Source organism: Hippocampus zosterae, chromosome 5 (genome assembly GCF_025434085.1).
Source record: "Hippocampus zosterae strain Florida chromosome 5, ASM2543408v3, whole genome shotgun sequence".
Classification (NCBI taxonomy): domain Eukaryota; kingdom Metazoa; phylum Chordata; class Actinopteri; order Syngnathiformes; family Syngnathidae; genus Hippocampus; species Hippocampus zosterae.
This window is the reverse complement of record NC_067455.1, coordinates 13,618,130-13,642,086: the sequence shown is the minus strand read 5'-3', so window position 1 is coordinate 13,642,086 and position 23,957 is coordinate 13,618,130. Positions and strand designations below refer to the sequence as shown.

The 23,957-nt window shown below is 43.6% G+C and overlaps 1 protein-coding gene across 4 annotated transcripts in view; it reads left to right on the top strand.

Annotated features, from left to right (window-relative positions):
- Positions 1–642: 642 nt before the first annotated feature.
- Positions 643–23,957, top strand: part of col14a1a (collagen, type XIV, alpha 1a) — a 122,404-nt gene continuing 99,089 nt past the window's right edge. Inside the window, exons 1-5 of one of the 4 annotated variants that reach the window (XM_052065694.1) lie at positions 643–940; positions 3,068–3,171; positions 16,850–16,966; positions 18,615–18,758; positions 19,730–19,828. In XM_052065694.1, coding sequence (XP_051921654.1) covers positions 3,072–3,171; positions 16,850–16,966; positions 18,615–18,758; positions 19,730–19,828 — 460 coding nt within the window. In that variant the 5' untranslated portion in view covers positions 643–940; positions 3,068–3,071. The remainder of the gene's footprint in view (positions 941–3,067; positions 3,172–16,849; positions 16,967–18,614; positions 18,759–19,729; positions 19,829–23,957) is intronic. The other 3 variants (XM_052065693.1, XM_052065695.1, XM_052065696.1) reach the window with 3 other exon arrangements.

Genomic DNA, 23,957 nt, shown 5'->3' with positions numbered 1-23,957 from the left:
GGTTAATGTCTAATCACCATTCTACTTACTGTGTTCAGAGTTGTATTCCTGCGTTACTTTTTTCACCAACTCCAAATGATTTGGAGTTGGTGAAAAAACCCCTGGAAATTTTCAGAATCCGTATGATTTGTGCGATACGGCCGTATATGTAAGATTCACCACAAAATCCGTATGAACTTTGGCTAAATCGTACAAGTTGACAGCTATGCACTAGTAATTGTGAATTGCTGCTTTAAATTAATTCAATAGTCAAATTCCAAACATAAATTCATGGTGAAGAACTGGAACAGATTATGTACCTATCATTATTACATGTAGGTTTTTAATGAAATAAAGTTCATGTTTGAACGTTTCCGGGGCAAACCCATCAAAAATGCGCATATGCCTCTGGACCTCAGTTGAATTATGTATATGACCAAACGCGGGATATCCATTATACTAAGAAGGCGATGTCTTTAACGTATAATGCACTTGCAAATTCCAATCAGTATTTTCTCGCCTTGACGGGTGAAATTAAATGCAGTGACCGAGCTAACCCCTGAGCGCAGGTTCCGGATATCAGCCGGACCACGGGGGTCGATTGATGACCCCGGCAGGCTGCAACCTGCAGGATAAACGCGAGTTCTTTTGCGCAGCTGCACTGCGTGGCGCCTCTGTACAATGGTCGTGCGTATACGTGCGTGTGTGTGTATGTGTGTGTCATGAGACGTAGTGAGGGTTGGGACAGGAAGGATTAGCCGTAGGGAGGGATGACTGAATAACGAGGAGAGAAACACCCACTCATCCACTCCCCGACTCCCGACCGAGCAAGCGAGCGAGCCGTAGAGAAGGAAAGGTGAAGGAAACGGGGAGAAGAATCCTTTCGGGACGCGGCTGCGGTCGTTTTGGATTTCTCTTTTTGGAGGAGAAAAGAGGACGCGCTCAATATATGACTGGAGAGGTATGAAATGCGATTTCATTCAGTGTACGTGCATGTGCGTGACAGTGGGAGCGGGTCTCAGGTGCGTGGGGTTGCAGGTACAGTCATTGGAAAGGGTTTGCCGCAAATACAAAAAAAGAGAGCTTAAAGTCAGACAAAGTGCGACGTATACTCAATCTTCCCTATACCTATGAGAGAAAACATGTTCCTATCTCGTGAAACGCTTGAAGCTGACCGGCATCGTCTGAGATGGGGTTTGTGGCTCGGCTTAGAGCTCCACATGCCACAATCCAATCTTGACACAACTTTGTTACAAGTGCTGTTTTATTCATTGAGCTGCAGCAGAGCGGGTGTCCCCGGGTGGGAAAGATTCCTCAGCCCTCCTCCTGCGTGCGTAATAATGAGCATCAGTCAAGAGGTGAGAGGCAGACGAGGTGAGGGGGGAACAAAAAGTGCAGAAAGAAGAGAGGAGAAAGGATGGACAGTGGCACGCACACCGTGTTCCCTATTTGAGGTGTCAGTCAAACTTGGGCGCTATTTTTCCTCCATCCTTTGCCCTTTGTTCATTTGTCACATGTTACTGAATTCCTTCCTTAGCCCCATTTTCTTCAATAATCCAAACATTTTAGATTTCACCACTTTGGTCAAAAACAGAAACTGAAGTGCTAATTTAATGTACCGAAAAGAACATTGTACACATGTGTAACTGTTTAATAAACTACTCAAAGTAAAAGTGAAAATATTGTTTAAATTTAGAGGGAAAGTAAGATAAGATAAGATATCCTTTATTCGTCCCACACTGGGGAAATTTACAGCCTCCAGCAGCAAGAATGTATGTACCTTCAGATGTTGAATTGACGCCCAGAGGGTTGTTAACAGGGCATTCCAAAATCGAGGTTCCAAGATTCCTCGGTTCCGAACCCTCACCCCTACATCAGTGGTTCTTAACCTTGTTAGAGGTACCGAACCCAACCAATTCATATGCACATTCACCGAATCCTTCATTAGGGAAAAATAAAAATAGGATTCAAGAAGTGTTCCTTCAGTTTTGAGTTGCTCAACTTGGCATGACAAATCATGCAGATAGGACACTGAGTCCCATCACGTTCTGTGATGCATGTTAATCCATGTTGCACATATTCGTCTGACCACTTTCTGTTTTTGCTCGACATAATTAGCATGAATTAAAACATTCTAAAAAAATCACACCACGTTCTATCACGACAGTCACGCTGTGACTACTGAGCAAACAAAATTTCCCGTAGCACTGATTAGACAAGCAATGTAAAGTGATTATCTGCAGCCAGTGATGGCCAAGCAGGCGTGTCAGAACTAATTGACATGTTGAGTCGGGTGCGTTGAACCCCTGAGACCGATTCCCCGAACCACTAGGGGTCGATTGAACCCAGGTTCAGAACCACTGCCCTCCATCATTCATTCAGAAGAATAGCACTTGAATGGAAATTGTGCATGTATAACTGTCGGTTTTTATGACACCGCTGTAGTTGAAATGCCTCTTTTCCATATTCTAATCTGGTGGTCCTTTTTATAATTCCGAGACTAAAGAGGTTATAGACACTGATAAATAATCCCTTGTTTATTTTTAGTAGACAAATTAATCAAACGGAAGGCTAGTTTATTTTTTTTACTCTGTGACTCAAAATCAACATTTTTTTTCAATTGAAATAATTTATATTCTCCCATTGACTGAAGAACTTTACTTCTCTGTCATCAAACCTAAAATGTGTTGTTGAAGGTCAAAAACCATCTCCTCTTCTGTTTGGTACGGTTCTCTATTAATCCAAATCTCTTCTTCTCTCCACCCTTTTCATTGACGCTTCTCCTTTCCAACAAAGTCCTCCACTGTTTCGGCCTCCTCGGTGTGGGCGTGAAGTTCAATCTCTGTTCTGTGGCCAGTCTTGACTGCCCAACAACTGCTGTGTAATTGTCTCCAAGTGGACGATATATGGGGTTAACTGATTCCAGATCTGCCCCTTGGGGCTATGTCGGGGGGCAGGGTGGCAAGGTGGGTCTTCATGACCTCCGGAGCTTCCCGACAGCTGAATGACATTCCTCAATTTTGTCACTGGGTGTCTTGTCTCAGTCAGCATTTAATCTTTGGCTCAAATTCTCTTCATCTTCTTTCAGGTCCATGTCACTGGTTGTGAGGATGTTTTCTCAGTGCTGTCTGTGGGCTCCGCTGGTGTTACTGGCTGTCATTTCCTATTTTCCCAGTAAAGGACAGGATCAAGGTAAGTTCTCCAAACTACTCTGTTCCGCACTCTATGCGTATCGCTTTTGAAAACACTCCTCAGCTCCTTCCATCCCCTCTAAGCTTTCTTAGCTTTCCGTGCCCCATTCCCTAACTCTTCTGTTTCCCCTAACTCCTCCTCAGTCAACCTTTTTTCATCACTTCTCCTTCTGCATTCTCTCTGATGGAAAAGCTGAGTCCAATCAGATGACATGGCACGTACGCTGATGCTATCATCTCTATCAGGGTCCCATTTCAGCTCGGCATCGCGACACTGCTTGCCACCTGGCTGCAGATGCCGCCACGCTTCAAAGTGGTTTTTAATAAATGTGCTGTAAAAGCGAGCTTCAGGCTGGGGTGATTTGCTACGTGATGTGCCGCACAACTTACACTATATTACGCTTCGGTGTGCCTTGCAATCAGCTGCACCTCAGCAAATGGGATTAAATCAGACGGTCTCATCACAAAAGTGAGCTGTCCTGTTTGTGCTGGCGAATGACTGAAATACGTAGATTCATGTGCATGGTCATGACCATTGTCTAACCCAATTTGTGTTTATTTCAATCTTAAATACCATAGTTTGGTAAGGATAAGACACCCCCCTTATATAATACACCCCCCAAATCACCCATGAAAAGCTTTTTTTTTTTCTCTGTACTTGCACTCCATGTATAAGACGATCCCCGATTTGCTGGTATTCTTTGTTCAAAGAGTGAATGATATGATTGAATCAAGATTTAAAACACACCAATAAAGTGTAAATACTTGTCAATTCAGGTTGACAACTCTGCTTTTCCAACTTTTCGCACACGAATCATAAATTGTCTTTCAATAGGGCATTTTAGTAATTTCAGTAAGCTACTTTTGTTTTCTTTAATTTGCTTTTAAATCTCTTTAAATCTTTTGTTTGTAACCAATTTTAAATGTTGTTCTTTTAATGACACATTTACTTTGTGAATGTTGTGTACGTGTGTATGCTGCCCAAAAACCCAAAGAAGAGACACAGAAAAGGACACCACCTGCAATGTCTTAACAATAGCAACAATGTCACTTTGAACATCGTCACATATAAATGAATATCATTTTTTTAACCAGCTTCGATTTTCACCATGGTACCGAAGTCACAATCAAATTTTAAATGTCTTTGGCCAAAGAACTCCAGTTCATATCCTTCCTGTTGTAGATTTCGCTCAAATTCAACAAACCTGATTCAACTGATCAGCTCACCAGCAAGCTTTGTTATCGCCTGAAATGATCATGAACAATTGAATTAGGTGTGCTGGAGTTGGGAGAGCTCTAAAGCAAGTGGGATACGGCTCTCGAGGAACCAAAGTTCCCATCCCCAGTCTTAGGCCAATCACAAGCTCGGCAACAATTTAAATTAGACCTAAGATGATGGGTCAACTAAAATGCATGTATTGCAAGAGAGAATTAATTTGTGGGTGATTTTTTTGGTACTATATTTACATTGTGAATGAAGGTTAATGTAAGGGAATCAAAGCGACTGATGTGGCGTAGCATCATTTTCCACACATGTACGGTTATGGTACTGCAAAAGGGAGCATGAATAATTAATGTGAACATCATTGAGTCAGACAGAGAGCGAGAGAGAGAGAGAGAGCGACAGAGCGACAGAGAGACAGAGAGACAGAGAGACAGAGAGATAGAGAGAGAGAGAGAGAATATGCAATCTAGGAAGAGGAAGTGCAGAAGGTTAAATGCTGTACTTATCTTGATAAAGATTAGGGAAATGAGCCAGAGTGAAATTTCAACATTTTGCTAAATGTGACTGTGTGTGTGTGTGAGTGTGCGACAGAGAGAGAAATATTTAATATTAAGAAACACCCCCAAACCCACAAATATTTAAAACATTCATTCATTCGTTCATTTTCCGAACCGCTTTATCCTCGCTAGGGTCGCGGGGGGTGCTGGAGCCTATCCCAGCTGTCTTCGGGCATTATTGATATATGTGTGCATTTTATTTCATGAAATCATGACTGTGAATGGTGTGATAACTAATTACTTCTCTGCCATGCTTGTGGTGTTGCGAAAGTCATGATTTTGAATGACATTAATGCTAAGAATTAAAATGTTCTTTATATAAATCAGATCAGTCATAGTTTGCATTCAGAGCAATCATCCATCCATCCATTCATTTTCCGATCTGCCTTATCCTCACAAGGGTCGTGGGGGGTGCTGGAGCCTATCCCAGCTGTCTTCGGTCAGTAGGCAGGGGACAACTTGAACCGGTTGCGAGCCAATCGCATGGCACACAGAGACGAACAACCATCCGCTCTCACACTCGGATGTGATAATTTGGAGTGTTCAATCAGCCTGCCACGCATGTTTTTGGAGTGTGGGAGGAAACCGGAGGACCCGGAGAAAACCCACTCAGGCATGGGGAGAACATGCAAACTCCACACAGGAAGGCCAGAGCTAGAATTCAACCCCGTACCTCTGCACTGTGAAGTCGATGTGCTAACCACTCGACTACCGGGCCGCCCTTATTGAAAACATTTTGAATGAATAAAAAAAAAAACGTGGACATGTGAACCCACAGGTGACGGACTGCGAGTATGCAAGGGTCAACTCTGAAAATTCTTTATCATCACTAAATTCCACTGGCAGGTGGTGCATTTCTGGTGTGAGCATTCAGTGGGCACTTGAATCACCCAATTCAACACTAAATATAACTTCCACCATGTCCGAAAATAATCAACCAAACATAATGTAACGCTGTGTGGCGTTGCGGAGAGACGGAGACATTTTGGATATTTGAGGAAAAATACCAGTGTAATATTTTGTAGCGACAATGAATACGTATTATTTAATTAATTAACGCTGAATTTTACTGCCTTGAGTACACTCCGCCGCCTTTAGTGTGTTTTTTCTTTATTAAATTTAAAAGATTTAAACTGATGTAAAACAAATGAAAAACGGCAATTAGTTAGAAGCCTGCTACATTTAAAGCGTTTTGAGTTCTCTGTTGAAACGTAGTGGTCAAGAACTTTCATTGAAGCACACGCACAGTACACAATGCAGTTTTCTGAGGTGAACATTTATTCTCTACATCTACATGGCAATTTGGAGGAATACATCAAAAGATAACTAACTACGCGGGTGAAAGTAGCAAAGAATAATATAATTGGAAAAAGGAAAAAAAAACAACTAAAAATCAATGATCTTGGCACGAGATCGTGTTAGCGTTCGAAAAAGATAAGACATGCCTTGACTAATTTAACCCGTTTTTAAACGCAGTTTTAAGCAGGACTCAGGGGGTGAACTCCCTGATTGTCTTCTCAATGGATGAACTGTTGGGAGTTCATTCTGATTCCAGCCTCACAGTCAAGCTGGCCAAGTTGTGGAGACAGAAAGTTGTGGGGACTGAAAAAAAATACAATGGAAATGTCGGTGTCTTTGCCCTTGCAAGGTAACTCCCGAGACCGCAGAGTGTGGCTCGCTGCCAACAAAAGGAAAAGATTCTTGAAGGAAAAGAAATGTAGCAAAAGAAAAGCATGCACGGTCCCTCCCCAGTGAGGGCCATAAAGGAGCAGGACATAGAGCAGGGGTCAACAACCCGTGGTTCCGGAGCCGCATGCGGCTCTTTCATCCTTGTTTTGCGCCTCTGCGTGGCTTGGGAAAATAAATTTTAAGTTTACGAATGAAATGTTACTCATCTCAAAAAAATGTATCACATCTGTTATGTTCTCAGACTGTACACTAGGCAGCAGTGTTGCTATAAAAATACTGTTGAGATGAATAAAGAAGGAGCGGAGTTCTGCCAGGGCGACTCGAGCCAGTTGTGCGAGCTAGCATTTTGCAGTTGATAGCCTGTTAAGAAAATGCTGTGTTTGGATACACTTTGGCCTTGTTATTTTGCCTCCAGTCACTGCAAATTTTTCTTCAAACCTTGTTTAATTTCGGTGCGCAACAATCGCCTTCTTCGTAGACGTTAGTGAGCAATTGACGTGTCAGCAGGCAGATTTGACAGACGGCATGCGCGGAAAGCCCAGCGACACCAAAACTGCTGGCCTGAAGGACAGCACAGAGGCACTCATCCTGGCTGCTCAGGAGCAGGCCTTGAGCACCAGAGCCATCGAGGCCCAGATATACCACACCAGGCAAGACCCAAGGTGTAGGTTGTGCAAAGAGGCACCTGAGACGATCCAACGCATAACTGCAGGGTGTAAGATGCTGGCAGGGAAAGCCTACATGGAACGCCATAACCAGGTGGCTGGCATAGTCTACCGAAACATCTGTGCGGAGTATGGACTGGAAACCCCAAGGTCAAAATGGGAAACACCTCCGAAGGTGGTGGAGAATGACAGAGCGAAGATCCTGTGGGACTTCCAGATCCAGACTGACAAGATGGTAATGGCGAAACAACCAGATATCGTGATCATAGATAAAGGGCAGAGGAAAGCCGTTGTAGTGGATGTAGCGGTCCCAAGTGATGGAAACATCAGGAAGAAGGAACATGAGAAACTCGAGAAATACCAAGGGCTCAGAGAGGAGCTGGAGAGAGCCTGGAAGGTAAAGGTGACAGTCGTGCCTGTGGTGGTCGGAGCACTCGGGGCAGTGACCCCCAAACTAGATGAGTGGTTGCAACGGACCCCGGGAACAACATCGGACATCTCAGTCCAGAAATGTGCAGTGCTGGGAACAGCAAGGACACTGCGCAGAACCCTCAAGCTTCCTGGCCTCTGGTAGAGGACCCGAGCTGAATGAGGGACGGCCACCACCCGAGGGGTGAGATGAGGATTTTTAAAAAATTATAATAATCCAGCCGCTTTATATATATATATATATATATATTAAGCGGCTGGATAGCTCAGTTGGTAAGGCATCGGTTTGGCATACGGGAGACGGTGGTTCGAATCCCGCTTCGGGCAAAAATGAGCACATAACACCATCCAGTGTGGGTCCTTGGGCAAGATCCTTCACGCTAATGCCTACCTCATACAATGATGAGAGACAATAAAACGAATGACATGCCGGCTCAGACGTCGCCCGGCCAAACAAGGTCTGCGTCAGGTGCTGGGGAACCAGAGCACCTTGATGAAAAATGGGCTACTGGAACAAAGCGCAGATCGGCGAGAGGCGATAACATGGCTCTGTTGGAATGCTACTACTCAAGCAACCCTAGCCAGAGGGGTTACATGCAGAGAATGTGGGCTAAATGGTTACTTCGAAACCCACAGTCACGGTTGACCACGAAACAACTAGTAGCTCAGTGTTCCAACATCCACAAACGGCAACTGCTGTCACAACTTGAGATTGATGAGGTACAACGCAGGTTCCATGGCGAAGGGCCCCAGGCTGCCAGATCAGAGGAAGAGGCCATACAAGAGATTGGGAGGCAAGCCCCAATGAATGCAGATGATGAGATTGGGAGGCCAGCCCCAATGAATGAAATGCTGAGCGAGGCAGCAACTGACCTGAAAGCTAAGATCATGGCGAGAATGAAAGCTGGGCAACCTAGAAACCGATTACAACGGCTATGTGAAGTACCATCTGAAAGTCTCATAGAAAGTGTGAATGCAGCACTGAGGGCGATCCCTACCGTAACGATCACAGAAACCAATGAGCTGATATACGCTTCAGCATCAGTGATCCTGGAGACTCTGGGCTATAAGAGCAACCATGGAAGCCATGAGATACGTTACCCACCATGGAAAAGACGGTTGGAGATCAAGGCGGTCCGGAAAGATGTGAGTCAATTGACGGAGGCCCAGAGAGGTGTGATGAAAAGGCCGATACCCGAGAGGTACATCCAGATGACCATACCTGAAGCACTCGAAACTGCCAAACAAAGGCTCCAAGCCTTGTCCAGTCGCCTAAAGCGGTACACGAAAGAGAATGAGGGCAGACGAATAAACAGGCTGTTCGCAACACAACCTGCGAAAGTGTACGCTCAGTGGCAGGGTCCTAACAACAGAGCTGACCCACCAAGACTGGAAACTGAAAGGTACTGGAAAGGCATATGGGAGAAGGAGGTTGCACATAACAGCAGTGCACAATGGCTGGTGACCCTGAGAGAGGAGCACAGCAACCTCCCTGAACAGAACCCAGTTACCATAACAGTGGCAGATATACAGGAAAGAGTCTCAGATATGAAGAACTGGACAGCACCAGGCCCGGACATGGTCCACACCTACTGGCTAAAGAAACTCACAGCACTCCATGAGCGCCTAGCAGTACAAATGAACCAGCTGCTGAGGGATGGGACTCACCCAGAATGGCTAACCGAAGGGCGAACAATCCTGATCATGAAGGATCCCTCGAAGGGTGCAGTTCCATCCAACTATCGGCCAATAACCTGTCTCTCCACAACATGGAAGCTCATGTCAGGCATCATTGCGGCTAAGATAAGTGGGCACATGGAACAATACATGAGCGAAGCACAGAAGGGCATTGGTAGAGATACCAGAGGAGCCAAACATCAGCTCCTGGTTGACAGAACAGTCGCACAAGACTGCAGGTCCCGACGTACCAACCTGTGCACAGCTTGGATTGATTACAAGAAAGCCTATGACTCGATGCCACATACATGGATCACTGAATGCTTGGAGTTGTATAAGGTAAACAGGACCCTAAGAGCCTTCGTTGCGAACTCGATGAGGATGTGGAAAACCACACTTGAAGCCAATGGCAAGCCACTTACCCAAGTGTCCATCAAATGTGGCATATACCAAGGTGATACACTCTCCCCACTGCTGTTCTGCATAGGACTGAACCCCCTAAGCCAAGTAATCACCAAGACAGGCTATGGATACCGCCTCAGAAATGGAGCTACGATCAGTCACTTCCTCTACATGGATGACATAAAGCTGTATGCTAAGAGCGAAAGGGACATAGATTCCCTGATCCACACAACCAGGATCTACAGCAGCGACATCGGGATGTCATTCGGGCTTGAGAAATGTAGTCGGATGGTGACTCAGAGAGGAAAGGTAGTCCGCACTGAAGGGGTCTCGCTCCCAGAAGGAACAATAGCAGACATTGAGGACAGCTACAAGTACCTTGGTATACCACAAGCCAATGGCAACCTCGAACTGGCAACAAGGAAAGCGGCTACGGCCAAATACCTCCAGCGAGTGAGGCAAGTCCTAAGAAGCCAGCTCAATGGCAAGAATAAGACCCGGGCATTAAACAGCTATGCCCTGCCAGTGATCAGATACCCTGCAGGAATAATAAGGTGGCCAAAGGAAGAGATTCAGACCACGGATGTTAAGACCCGAAAGCTCCTAACCATGCATGGAGGGTTTCATCCCAAATCCAGCACCCTGAGACTGTACGCAAGCCGAAAGGATGGAGGCCGGGGACTAGTGAGTGTGAGAGTCACTGTCCAGGATGAAACATCCAAGCTCCATGAATACATCAAGGAGAAGGCTCCAACGGATGACGTACTCAGAGAATGTCTCAGACAATGGGGAACAGAAGATGAGGCGCTGGAAGAGGGACCATCATGGGAGGACAAGCCCCTACACGGGATGTACCACCGGACCATAACTGAAGTGGCTGATTTCAAGAAGTCCTATCAGTGGCTAGAGAGGGCTGGCCTGAAGGACAGCACAGAGGCACTCATCCTGGCTGCTCAGGAGCAATCCTTGAGCACCAGAGCCATCGAGGCCCAGATATACCACACCAGACAAGACCCAAGGTGTAGGTTGTGCAAAGAGGCACCTGAGACGATCCAACACATAACTGCAGGGTGTAAGATGCTGGCAGGGAAAGCCTACATGGAACGCCATAACCAGGTGGCTGGCATAGTCTACCGAAACATCTGTGCAGAGTATGGACTGGAAACCCCAAGGTCAAAATGGGAAACACCTCCGAAGGTGGTGGAGAATGACAGAGCGAAGATCCTGTGGGACTTCCAGATCCAGACTGACAAGATGGTAATGGCGAACCAACCAGATATCGCGATCATAGATAAAGGGCAGAGGAAAGCCGTTGTAGTGGATGTAGCGGTCCCAAGTGATGGAAACATCAGGAAAAAGGAACATGAGAAACTCGAGAAATACCAAGGGCTCACAGAGGAGCTGGAGAGGGCCTGGAAGGTAAAGGTGACAGTCGTGCCTGTGGTGGTCGGAGCACTCGGGGCAGTAACGCCCAAACTAGATGAGTGGTTGCAACAGATCCCTGGAACAACATCGGACATCTCAGTCCAGAAATGTGCAGTGCTGGGAACAGCAAGGATACTGCGCAGAACCCTCAAGCTTCCTGGCCTCTGGTAGAGGACCCGAGCTGAATGAGGGACGGACACCACCCGAGGGGTGAGATGAGGATTTTTTTAAATTTTTTTTTATATATATATAATCATGATTTCCACACATGTTTAGAGCTCTGAAATTAAGGTAGTATACATAAAATGGCTGTACAATTATGAATGCCATAGATTTATAACTGTACGACTCTGTGTGTTGTCATTGTTTGAGTTCAAATCCATTGCGGTAGTATATCAAAGCAAAAATATGTGCAATTGTCATTATCCAAATACAGTCCATCTGGCTTCTATTTAAATTAAATCAAGATTTTTCAGTCGCTCAGAAGCTCGTGGCTGGATCAATTATTCGTTCATAGGCAACTTTCAAGGGGAATTGGATCCTTAAGTCGTGAATGTCTTCAATCTTATTGGGTGTGGCGCTGCCTCGTGTGTGGTTGATTTATTTACAAGCGGCGTCCTTATTAAATAGTGATAGCTTTGAAATGAAAGGAGGGCTTTTCTATTCTTCCACTTTTTTCCACCACTTAATTTTGACCTCCCTTTTTGCTCGCGCCATTTCCTCGCACTCTACCTTCTACACTGTTTTCTCCATTTTTTCCCTTGTCCGCTTGCCTCTCTCTCTCTCTCTCCCTCTCTCTCTTGCATCATTTCATTCCAATTTGCAGCAGCTATGGCGTGATTTATTTGATTTTAGGCAGAAATAAGCAAGTAGTGGGAGCAAAATTGCGACAGTATAAATTACATTCGGATTTGTTGCGATGAAGTTACAGCATCACAGGGGTGACCCCCATCCAGTCCTTTCATGAGGGGCCAGGGAAAAGCCATGAATGTCCCTCGAAGCAACAATACAGGTCAGCTGTGACTTTAGAGTGCTGATTTGTGTGTGTTCTGGCCATGGAGAATATTTGTCTGTACAGCTAATAGATATCTGCACAATATCTTGGAGAACTCCCCCGATACCAAAGGGTAAAGAAAGGCTGTTTGACTGTAAGAAGAGGAGCTGTTATTCCAAATAAATGAAGTCCAATTATATCATTCCGTCCATGTATTATTCAGTACCATTCAAGAACAAATCACACTATACGACATTTAAATCGTGACACATTTGACAAAATATGTTTTCTTTGTTTTTATCCACCGATTCATTGTTGTATTCTGTGCCTGTGTTTTGTTTGAAAGACAACGTTTACATACAGAATTTGAGTTTCTTAATAATCCATGAGTAACATCACTGGTATCATGGCGTGTCGGGATCCGATGACAGCAAGTTATAAACACACTTGATATCCAAATGTTAAAGATGCAAACACAAGCGGATATTGCCTGATTTTAAAAAAGCCATCCACTCCGGAAAGAAACTAAAATACTATTTCTTGAGGGCACATGTAGATTTCTGCAGTTAAAAAGGTGAAATATATTACAGTAGATGAAATTTAATTATGTTGCTGGACATAAAGTCTCTGGTATGCTTTGGTTGTTTTGTTCGGTGGGCAGAACCACTGTGAGTCTGTTGATGTGTTCTGCAAGTGTGGTCCTCCATCCCAAGTTGACAACATGAAATATTTGCTGTGGAGGCATTGACACTTATTAATTTTGTTCCCTACTCGGCCCCCAGAGTGTGCAAGTAGAAATAGTTTGTGTTGCAGCTGTGGGGGCAGCAACACAATAGAAGTCCAAATTGTGGTATTTCACATTTAGATTTTGATCATCAAGTATTTGTTTGGAGTCCAGTCACTCAATCACGCTATTTAGAGTGTGTGTGGAATCCTCCCCATATGTGTGAACTGATTCTCTGTGAATACTCGTTAATTTCAATTCATTGCGTTGCTTCTCTAATTAACGTGGAGGAGTTTGAAACTCGTCAAGTGTTGTGTGTGTGTGTGTTTGTGCGTGTGTTTGCGCGTGTGTTTGCGCGTGTGTATGTGTGTTTGCAATAATCAATTTATGCATTTGGGCAGTGCATGTGTGTGGTTTGAGGGCAGACAGTGGTTGACTTTGTGGTGGCCCTTGATTCCGGCTATAACTCAGAGTGAAGCCAGTGAGGTGAAAGCATTAATTCATAAACAAAAGGCGGAATGAGGTGGAAGCAACCTGCTTTGAATTCAAATAACACCAATTTAGCCAAAGCCAATCAAGTGGCTCCTCACCATTCAACGTCTGTTTCCTGGAATCCAGCTAGTCCCGATCTCCAAGCACTCTGGAACAAATGGAGCTGAGAAGTGGTCCTACCAATGTGGCTCCTTTGATATTGATGGGGGGCATTAGTAGAATGAAATGTAAATTAAAGAAATATCAGTGAAATTGACCTATTTTGATGGGTGCAAGAGCTGATGGGAATTTTTGGACTGTCACAAAATGGACATTGAGACACAATGAATGTGCCCCCAAATTGTGGATTGGTCATCTGTGTCACTTCAGCTCATCAAGTCTGTATATTGCATATCTCGTGTTTCCTGGTTGGACATTCTGTGTATGTACCGGTAATTATAAAAATAATAGTTGACAAATTCAAGCTGTGGATGTCATTCACACACAAAAATCACGGGGTCGGGGAATTAAATGAAAATAAAATGCACTTGGTGGGAGTAATCAACATTGTCTTTCAGTCAGAGAAAATAATTACAACAGGTAAGTTGCCATTCGGTTTCTCCCATAGCAGGTGGCTGGGAGCTCAGACTGCAGTGCAGTGCTTTCACATACACTGTCGCCTTTGGGACCTTATATAGACAGATGGGTGTCTTTCCAAATCATGTCTGTGTACAGGTTTTTCGGTTCAAATCCGGGTATAGGGTACTGCTCCTTCCATTCCGTGACACAAGGACAACCAAAGAAAACTTCAAGAGGGCATAGAGAAGAGCAGGAGAAGGAAAAGTTAAGTTTGAGTTGAAGCTAATATTTTGAGGAGGAAAATAAACTGCTTTAATATTGTACTGTAAATCCATTAAAAAAAGCCACAGGACAAAGGCTTTGGAAAGTAAACATGTATGCCTGCAAGAATGGCCCGAATGGCTCTATTCTGGCTCAAACCTCCTGCGCAGTTTAAGATTACGCTAATTAGCCTCTTGTTAAAATGCGTTTGAGTGGAATTCACAGTGCCCTGCTGCAAGAAAATGTACAAGATATTGTTTGAATGGATTTCTTTAATTTGCAAAAACAAAGGGGCTGTTTCAATGTATGAATCCATTCATGAAGGCTTGAAGGCCACGGATTATTTCCTGGTGCAAAAACTGTTGTTGCTGGCTACCTTATCAATGGCTTACTTGCAGGATGGTCTTTAATTGTACTGCCAAACATTATTTCAGTGCAAAGCTCAGTCATGAGCTGCTCTAAGCCACAAAAAATGGCCCTATGGTTTGTGAAATATATGGCCAAGCGATGTCAAACATATATATCCATCCATTTTCTGAACCGCTTTATCCTCACAAGGTTTGGGGGAGGTGCTGGAGCCTATCCTAACTGTCTTCGGGAAGTAGGCGGGGGACACCCTGAACCGGTTGCCAGCCAATGGCAGGGCACACAGAGACGAACAACCAGTCGCGCTCACACTCGCACCTATGGACAACTTGGAGTGTTCGATCAGCCTGCTATGCATGTTTAAAGAATGTGGGAGGAAACCGGAGTACCCGGAGAAAACCCACGCAGGCACAGGGAGAACATGCAAACTCCACACAGGGAGGCCGGAGCTGTAATTGAACCCGGTACCTCTGCACTGTCGACGCGCTAACCACTGGACCACCGGGCCACCCAACACATATATATGTAAAATGAAATGTAGACCATCAATATTCTTCATATTCTGCATGTGGCAGATGTGCTGACCTGTGAAGAAGAGTTTGAATAAGAGGCCCTCCATTTCAGTCAGCATCCACAGTTATATTACATCCATATTCATTAATCACAGTTACGGTCTCTTGAATTGCCTCAATGTACAGACCGTGGCGTACGTCGAGCTGGATAGCTGTCTCCTTCAATTTTTACATTCGTTAATTATAATTCAGCCCGTGTAAGGGTGTGTTCTTTGACATGCAAAGGGAAGGTCTCGTTATTAATCTCCTGCCAACTACATTCAAACACTATCAAGCACACAGCAAACGCTACCAGAGTTCTAATGTTCCCAGTGGCCCTGAATTATTCATCGAGTCTTATTGTGGTGAGGTGTAATTATATAGTTTTGCACGATGCTTTTCGACTATTTGATAGATGACGTGATGTGATTACCTGAGGACTGCAGTGAATAATTGGTGAAACTGCTGTACTGCATTGTGTCCCTACACCATAATCAGATCAAATAACAAGCAGGGAAAGGAAAAACCTGCTGTAACAAACATTTTCCAAATTTAAGAACAAAACATGCTGAACTTAAGTATAATAAAAAATAATGTATTTTCCGCACTATAAGGCGCTTCAGAGTATAAGGCACACCTTACGTAATACATTCACTAGATGGAGCTACGCTAAAGCAGGGGTGCCCATTACGTCGATCGCGATCGACCGGTAGCTCGTGGACTGGTCTCAAATCGATCGCGAGGGGTGTGGAGGAAAAAAACAAAACATCTGCGTGTCTCTGTGCATGTTTGTAATATATCTTTTGTGTTGATGCACACTGCACTCGAATCTTCCCATCAGTTTTACTTTCACAAAAAATATTAAATAAAGAAAAGAAAATGAAGCAGGTCATCTTTAACCTAGTAAAGCAAGAGACAACATTGTCATACACTATTCGAAGACAACATGGCTAACACACAAGAAACATGGAGAATATTCAATTCTATAATAAATAATGGCTTTAAAATATTCCAGAATATTTTATAACATATATATATTGAATGAATTTAATGAATATGTTATTCATGTTGGCAGTGAGCGAGCAAAAGAAATTCCAGGGTCAAGAAATAAATATGAAATAGATAGATATATTAAGAACAATTCCTCTACAATGTTCCTTCGTGCTGTAAATGATATAGAATTATGAAATATTGTTAGAACACACTAAAAATAAAAAGTATACTGACTGTTTCAATATTGATTAATAAAAAGTATTCTAAAATAGGATATGGTTCAACCTCTCACGTATAGATTTGTGCTTCTCAAAACTGGTGTTTTGCCATCAAAAATAAAAACAGAAAGAATCACTTATTTATATATATGATTACTATTACTTATTTTTTTTTTTTTTTTACAGCCACAACAAAAGTACTGGTTGAGGTACCCTTGAGCAATGTGCCCAACTCAACTCAGATTTGGTCCATTGCATTGAAAATGTGTTCACAAAAAGAACAAAAGTCTCCTCAAATATTTACATATTGTTGCAGAAAGGAGGGAGGAAATATTTCCTTCCAATTACTTGTGTCCCTGGTGACTGAAAGCATTTTAATTAATATACCTTTGATAAATCGACCCATGACTAATTTCCCATGATAAAAGTGTTGATCGTAATGTGCTCCTTCAGTTCCAGCTCCGAGGAGGCTGCGTTTCAAAGTGCTGAACCCAAACAACCTGCTCGTCTCGTGGAAGGAGCCCAAAGGCGACTTTGATAGCTACTTGTTCATCTACAACAGTATACCAGGTAGGATGGATTTGTCTAAATCTATGTCTATATTTATTATATATATTATATTTATGATGGAGTCAAGCTCAAAAGCAATATGAGGCACAAGCTGAACACACAGCTGCGAGATTCGGCATCTCATCCTGACTATTGTAAATAAGTGAACATTGTTCATGTCTGATGTGATTTCATCAACTCCTGCACTTGAATAATACATTCAGTGGTTACTGCAGCCCTAATTGGCACTGATGTTTCTTGTAATCACAGCGTCTCTACTGTCAACACCATACATCTTTGTCACATAAAGTCCCTGATTGCAACGCTGCTGACCTCTCAACAGTTCCAGATGAATGCTGTGCTGAAACTGACGATAATTCTCTTGCGTGCAGCCATTGTTAAAGAGAATGGGCAGGCCTGAATAAGCAGGTTGTAACATAAAATGCTCTCCCCCACAAACAAGCTAGTGAGGGAAGCCATGTCTGACAATTTCGTGCTGCGTTTAACGGCGTAGAAGACAGTAAAAATTCGAATTTATGGCCGCTTCCTCTCTGGAAGGAGTGGAAGTGCTGCAGTGGTTCTTTGGCACTCAGCGCATGCAGTAAAAATGTTGACCCTCCACTGTGTCCTTTCCGTGCCACGCACTCTCAAGATAGTTAAGCGCTCTACGCAAAAGGATCCAGTCACAAGTGATCTGCTTTCCAGTTTCTCCTCCATATAGTGGAATATACTCCGATTTTTATGCAGCAGACAAACTCTTTCGTAAAGATTTAAGTTTTAATTTGTAGTGGATGAGGTTCACTTAGAACTCTCCAAAGTAATGTGTAGCGAGTGTGGTCCTAATAAATTGCTGGAATGACTCTTGTAATGAATTGGCAATGTATCAATAAAATAGAAAAGGAAAACAAAAAAAATCTGTCAAACTCACACTCACGTAAACAAATGAAATTTAGAAGAGTAACATTACAACATTTTAATCCAGACACAGCTGATACAGGTATTTGTTGGTCTATCAAGATGCTAAATCTCAAAAGCGCAGCCTGGGAAAGGACTGAGAATTAGTTGCTGTATTCATACTCAGCAACAGGCGATTAAGTATATTGCAAATGAGCAAGTTGAAGTTTCAACTAGACATAGAGCATGGAGGTGTGCAACGACATAAAACCCATCCAATTAAAACAGACTCTGTATTTAGATTCCTGACTTTTGGATGCTGAGCACTGCTGTTTCTTTTCCCTTGCCATTCTCCTAACGGCGTCATTATCCATCAGACTGCAGCGATAGGCTACTGCAGAAAGCATGCACACACATTGCTGGCTTCATTGATTGCAGGGTCAAATTTTAAGTGATGGGACGAAGCAAACAGGCAACCACGTTTCTTCCGAGGCGCCACATTGTCACTCGCAAATCATGCAACACCATTCATGGAGCATTATACTGACAAATAACAAGGGGTCACTCATTTGTCTTTCGTCCCCCTCAAATGCCATTTTGCGCAGTGAAAATGACTGCCATCATTTCCAGGAATTAAATTAATTTCTAAATTGGCCATTAAATGTACAGACTTCCTCCAGATGACTGAGTACAACAACAACCTGTACAGTTGTGGTATGGTATTGTTTTCACAAGTGTAACCTTGCCCTGTTTTCTTGTACTCTGCTTCTAATAGGTGGCCATCAGAGGGAGATCATCATCTCAAAAAGTGACAACAAAGTATTGATAACAGACTATGATCCATTCAAGGACTATGTCGTCAATGTAATTTCTGTCAGTGGCAGCACTCAGAGCAGAGCACTGCTGGGCAGATTTAAAGGTGCGTTCAGACATTTAATGCTGTCTTATTGCTATTGTGTTCATTCTCAACGTGGCTATCTACTGGAATATGACGACGGAGTTCAACTTCCATATCTACTTCAAGTCTTTTCCAAGTATTCAGTGATGTACTACAGTTGCTGCTGATATCGTCCTATTAGTGTGAATGACTTGTTTACTGCCTTCCCTGACAACATAATTTTTACTGTGTCACTGGATACATGAGGCAACATTATAAAAGGGTACAACCTGCGAGGAAAGGTGCTGTACGAATTTTATGACAGTGAACCCCCATTTAGAGCAGAGTTTATGTTCCAGACTCAACCGCTGTAGAGAGACCATATAATTTTAGCCCTCCTACACACTTTAAAAACATAAAAAAATTAGTACACACTTAATTATAACTATATTATAAAATACGTTATTATTTTTAAGTATTCCTTCTTGCTAGATTCAAGCACGCTTTTGCTCGCGCAGCGTGCTTGAATCTAGCTGTTTATTTGTCGATCCCAATTGAAGTTTTAAAACGGTTCATCTGAATAGAATCACACATTGCTTTGTCTCCAAAGGTAGAATCCTGGTCGGTTATTGTGATTTTTGTGCTGAAATTAGTAAATCGTTGGTGGAAGGGGGCTGTAATGCACCCAAAATATTTACCGACCGCCAAAAGAGAGTAGAAGAAATTAAAAAAAAAAAACACTGTATTGTACGGCGTCTGTTGCCAGTGTTTGGGGGCATCTCCAGTATAGCAAGCGCTAGCAAATGGTAGCATTGCTAGCGAGCACTCGCAGCACTCAAGTGCCCCATATCGGTCTACTTTTCATAAGCTGTAGACATAAATGACTCCACACACTTTGATGCCGACACCCTGACACAGTTGCTGTTCCAAATGATCCATTTTTAACAAGGCAGGGTCATCCATTTTTGTTGTATTTGCCGGCAAGTGACATGTCTTCTCTATTCCATGTGCAGCAATTGAGAGGGGCGAGGGTGATGGAGTAGGAAAAACGGAGCCACAGCGAATGACTGATTCATTCATTCTTCCTGAAAATGTCAACGAGATTTCCGGAGGTAAGATAAATGCTCACACAGGTAGCAGGTTGATCAGGTGTCATATGTACGTTAATGTGGTCCTCAGATGAATAAAATAAAACACAAATGTGTTTGCTTTATTGAGGGCTGGTGATGAATTGATGCAGCACGAGCAGATGTTTGGCCATTTTGAAACAGCTGTTGATTACAACCCAAAGGCCCCCCAAAAATGTGCGCCCAGGGTCTTTCCATGACCAGCTGCATAAGATGGGGAATTTCTTCCTCCATGTTGAGTCGTGGTGCTTCTCAGTGACAGGGAAAACCCACCTTTTGAAAGCGGCACACAAACAGATATCAAGTGCTAATCCTGTTTATATTCTGTTGGTAAATCATTCAGAGTTGTGTACACATGGCTGAGTGATATATATATGAAGGTCTTGCGTATTTGTGGTTTCCTATAAACTTGAACTACCTTGCCCCACACAAGATTGTCTGGCTTTTCATCTTCAAACCAAGATCTTATTTGAACTGGCAGTAATACGCTACAGCCACACGTTTGAATACCTTGTATTTTGACTTCAGTGAAAAGAGAGAGACAGGAAAGGATTATTTCTGCTTGGTCACCACCTGACTAAATGACGCTGTGTTCTTGAATGTGGTCATTTTTGCACTTGTATGATGTCTTAATACTCGTAATACTATTATTCATTCATTCATTCATCTTCCGAGCCGCTTGATCCTCACTAGGGTCGCGGGGGGTGCTGGAGCCTATCCAAGCTGTCATCGGGCAGTAGGCGGGGGACACCCTGAATCGGTTGCCAGCCAATCGCAGGGCACACAGAGACGAACAACCATTCGCACTCACACTCTCACCTAGGGACAATTTAGAGTGTTCAATCAGCCTGCCACGCATGTTTTTGGAATGTGGGAGGAAACCGGAGCACCCGGAGAAAACCCACGCAGGCCCGGGGAGAACATGCAAACTCCACGCAGAGAGGCCGGAGCTGGAATCGAATCCGGTACCTCTGCACTGTGAAGCCGACGTGCTAACCACTGGACTACCGGGCCGCCCTAATACTATTATGTATTATGTATTACTAGCTGGTTCGCCGCCCTCCGGGCTGCTCATCAGCTAGTTCCTGCGGAAGGCTGGTAAGGTGGGCCTTCGGCCCACAAAAGTGTTGTTGCTTGGTTCAACTTTTTGTTCATCTTCATTGCTTATCGCGAAAATAAAGAGATGTTTAGCTCTACTAAATAACTAACAATTTCATTGCAATGCTTGTGGGTAGACGACATTTTTTCGCTAAGATACCCGCGCGATCGTAGTGAGCCACTGCCTGAGCGGCGCAGCGGCGGCGCGCAGCGGCGGCGCGCAGCGGCGCGGTGAAGTAGGTACGTTTTGAAAAGGGACAGACGGAAGGACAGACCGCGTGCGGGACGACGCGCAATATATATATAGATTATAATACTGCCTTTCTAATTTGGACAAAACCACATATCATTTCCTGGGTTTGTGCGGTTCTTTACTTCCAAGGAATCTTCTGTAAAGTTGATTTCTGTGTGCTTATAAAACTTACTGCTCAAAGAAATAAGCCATCTTTGTGGCTTGAAGTGCTCTTAACTGCTTCTAACAGAACAGAAGGTTTTAAACACAAACTATAAGTCACATTTGGAAAAAAAATTCATTCATTCATTCCTTCATTCTAGCATGTTGTGTGAAACAGAAGTTCAAAAGACAGAACCTAATTTTACACCTTCAACGTTTATTCTTGTTTCAGCACACATGCACATTAGCCTGGTTTATTATTCAGATTTCACTTTGCATGAGGATAATTTATCAGAAGGCACCAAGGAAATGCAACTTCATAGATTTATTCCGGCAGCTTCAATTAAGACAGTTTCTGTTTACTCTCAAAGTAGAACAAGACAGAGTATACACCAAGAGAGTGAGAGAAATTCTGATTCTGATTAGTTTCTCAAGAAACTTTCTTTCTTTGTCAATCATCCTGAATTTTTTGTCAATCATCCTGAATTTTTGAAATACTTTATTTATTGTAGAAAACTTTAGGGAGCTATTAATTTGTTACTCCTTAGCCTGCACGCTCCCTCGACTTTTTGTTTGACAATTTTCAACACAATCAATAATGTGATTTAATTTCAAAGATTAAAAAACGATTCTCCTAACCCCCTGAATAAACCCGACCCTGGAGTTTGAAGATTGTGGACTGGCCGCAGAGGTACTGTCCCTAATGCCCCTGTGATGTCACATGTCAACAAGGACAGCCCCACAACGTCATTAGGAAATGCGTCTGGACCTCACACACTGCCGCAGCCACGGAGGAGCTTTTTAAACACCTCCATGACCTCACGCTCAGAGAACATCAACCTCCCTGGACTCTACATCGGCATGGGAAGGAGTCAGTCGAATTGAAAGTTCTGACTGAACCTGCCCTATGGAAAAAAAAAATCACATTTAATGTAATCTTTCACAGTGACAGGAAATAATATAATCTCCTAATTTAAAATATTTTTTCCTAACCTGCAGAAATTAATGGTCTTTTAAAAAATTTTTTAATGGACAGTCATATCAAGAAAGAAAGCTAAAGAATCAAATAATTTTTGCCCTTGCTCAATCTCCTCATCCTCTTCTTCTCTCTGTAGCAAGATTAGACATTTGAGTTTCCCCCGGGCTACTTTATCACAACCATTCACTGCAGCAGGGGTGACCTTCATTAGTGTTGTGCCTCACATCTCTCGGGGTTTTTAATAGTATGCCGCTGTGCGTCAATAGAGTCAATGAATGCGTTGCGTGTCTGCGAGCTTTTGTGTACTGTGGTGATGATAATGTCACGCTCCGGATGAGTGAAAGGTGTTCTTTCATGTTCCACTGTGACTTGCGAAAGGTTCTATGCATGCTAGTGTTAGCGCTTATATTTCTCCATTTCAATTCATGCTTCTGGGCGGGGTGTGTATTCTTTATCCCATGTTTGATATGAAGTCTCAATAAGTCCCCGGTGTAGGCTATTTACAATGTATTTCATCAATATAGATAGACAGTACGGTAGCACGGTGAAGTAGTGGTTGTATGTCTGCTTCACCATTCTGAGAATTGTCCTATGTGGTTATGTGGAGTTTGCATTTTCACGATTTCAAAAATATCAGGCATGTTGGACAGAGGTGTAACATCACGGTGATATGCCCCAGTGCAAATTTTTTTTTTGGTGCCCAGACCCCTGCCAAAACAAAAGCGCATGCGTGCACGCACGCACGCACGCTAACATGTGCATGCACACGTTTGGAAGCTCACACACGGCCACTCAAGAGAACCGTTATTGTCACAATGTGTTTTTGCTTTGTGATTTGTATATTGAACATTAACATTATCACCAAAAATGTTGCACTATATGACATATTATATGACAGAAGTTCTTGCAACAAGTGCACACAGCCAAATTCATCCTCTGAGGCTGCAGTGACGAGGAAGTCTCTTTTGAGCGCCCAGAGAAACGAGAAGCGGCGCTATATGGTCATTGTCACTGCACTCATGGAGCTAGTTGGCAAGTTATGGGGTTTTTAAAAAAGCAGACATAATTATAATGACAATAGGCGGCACCGTGATTGATTGGTTAGCACATCGGACTCACAGTGAAAAGGTGCAGGGTTCGATTCCGGCTCCGACCTTCCTGTGTGGAGTTGGCATGTTCTCCCCATGCCTGTGCGGGTTTTCTCTGGGTACTCCGGTTTCTTCCCACATTCCAAAAACATGCATGGCAGGTTGATTGGGCAGTCCAAATGGTCCCTAGGTGTGATTGGTCATATAGAAAAAAAATTAATAATCGTCTCACCCCCCCTCGGGTGGTGTCCGTCCCTCATTCAGCTCGGGTCCTCTACCAGAGGCCAGGAAGCTTGAGGGTTCTGCGCAGTATCCTTGCTGTTCCCAGCACTGCACATTTCTGGACTGAGATGTCCGATGTTGTTCCCGGGATCTATTGCAACCACTCATCTAGTTTGGGGGTCACTGCCCCGAGTGCTCCGACCACCACAGGCACGACTGTCACCTTTACCTTCCAGGCTCTGTCCAGCTCCTCTCTGAGCCCTTGGTATTTCTCGAGTTTCTCATGTTCCTTCTTCCTGATGTTTCCATCACTTGGGACCGCTACATCCAATA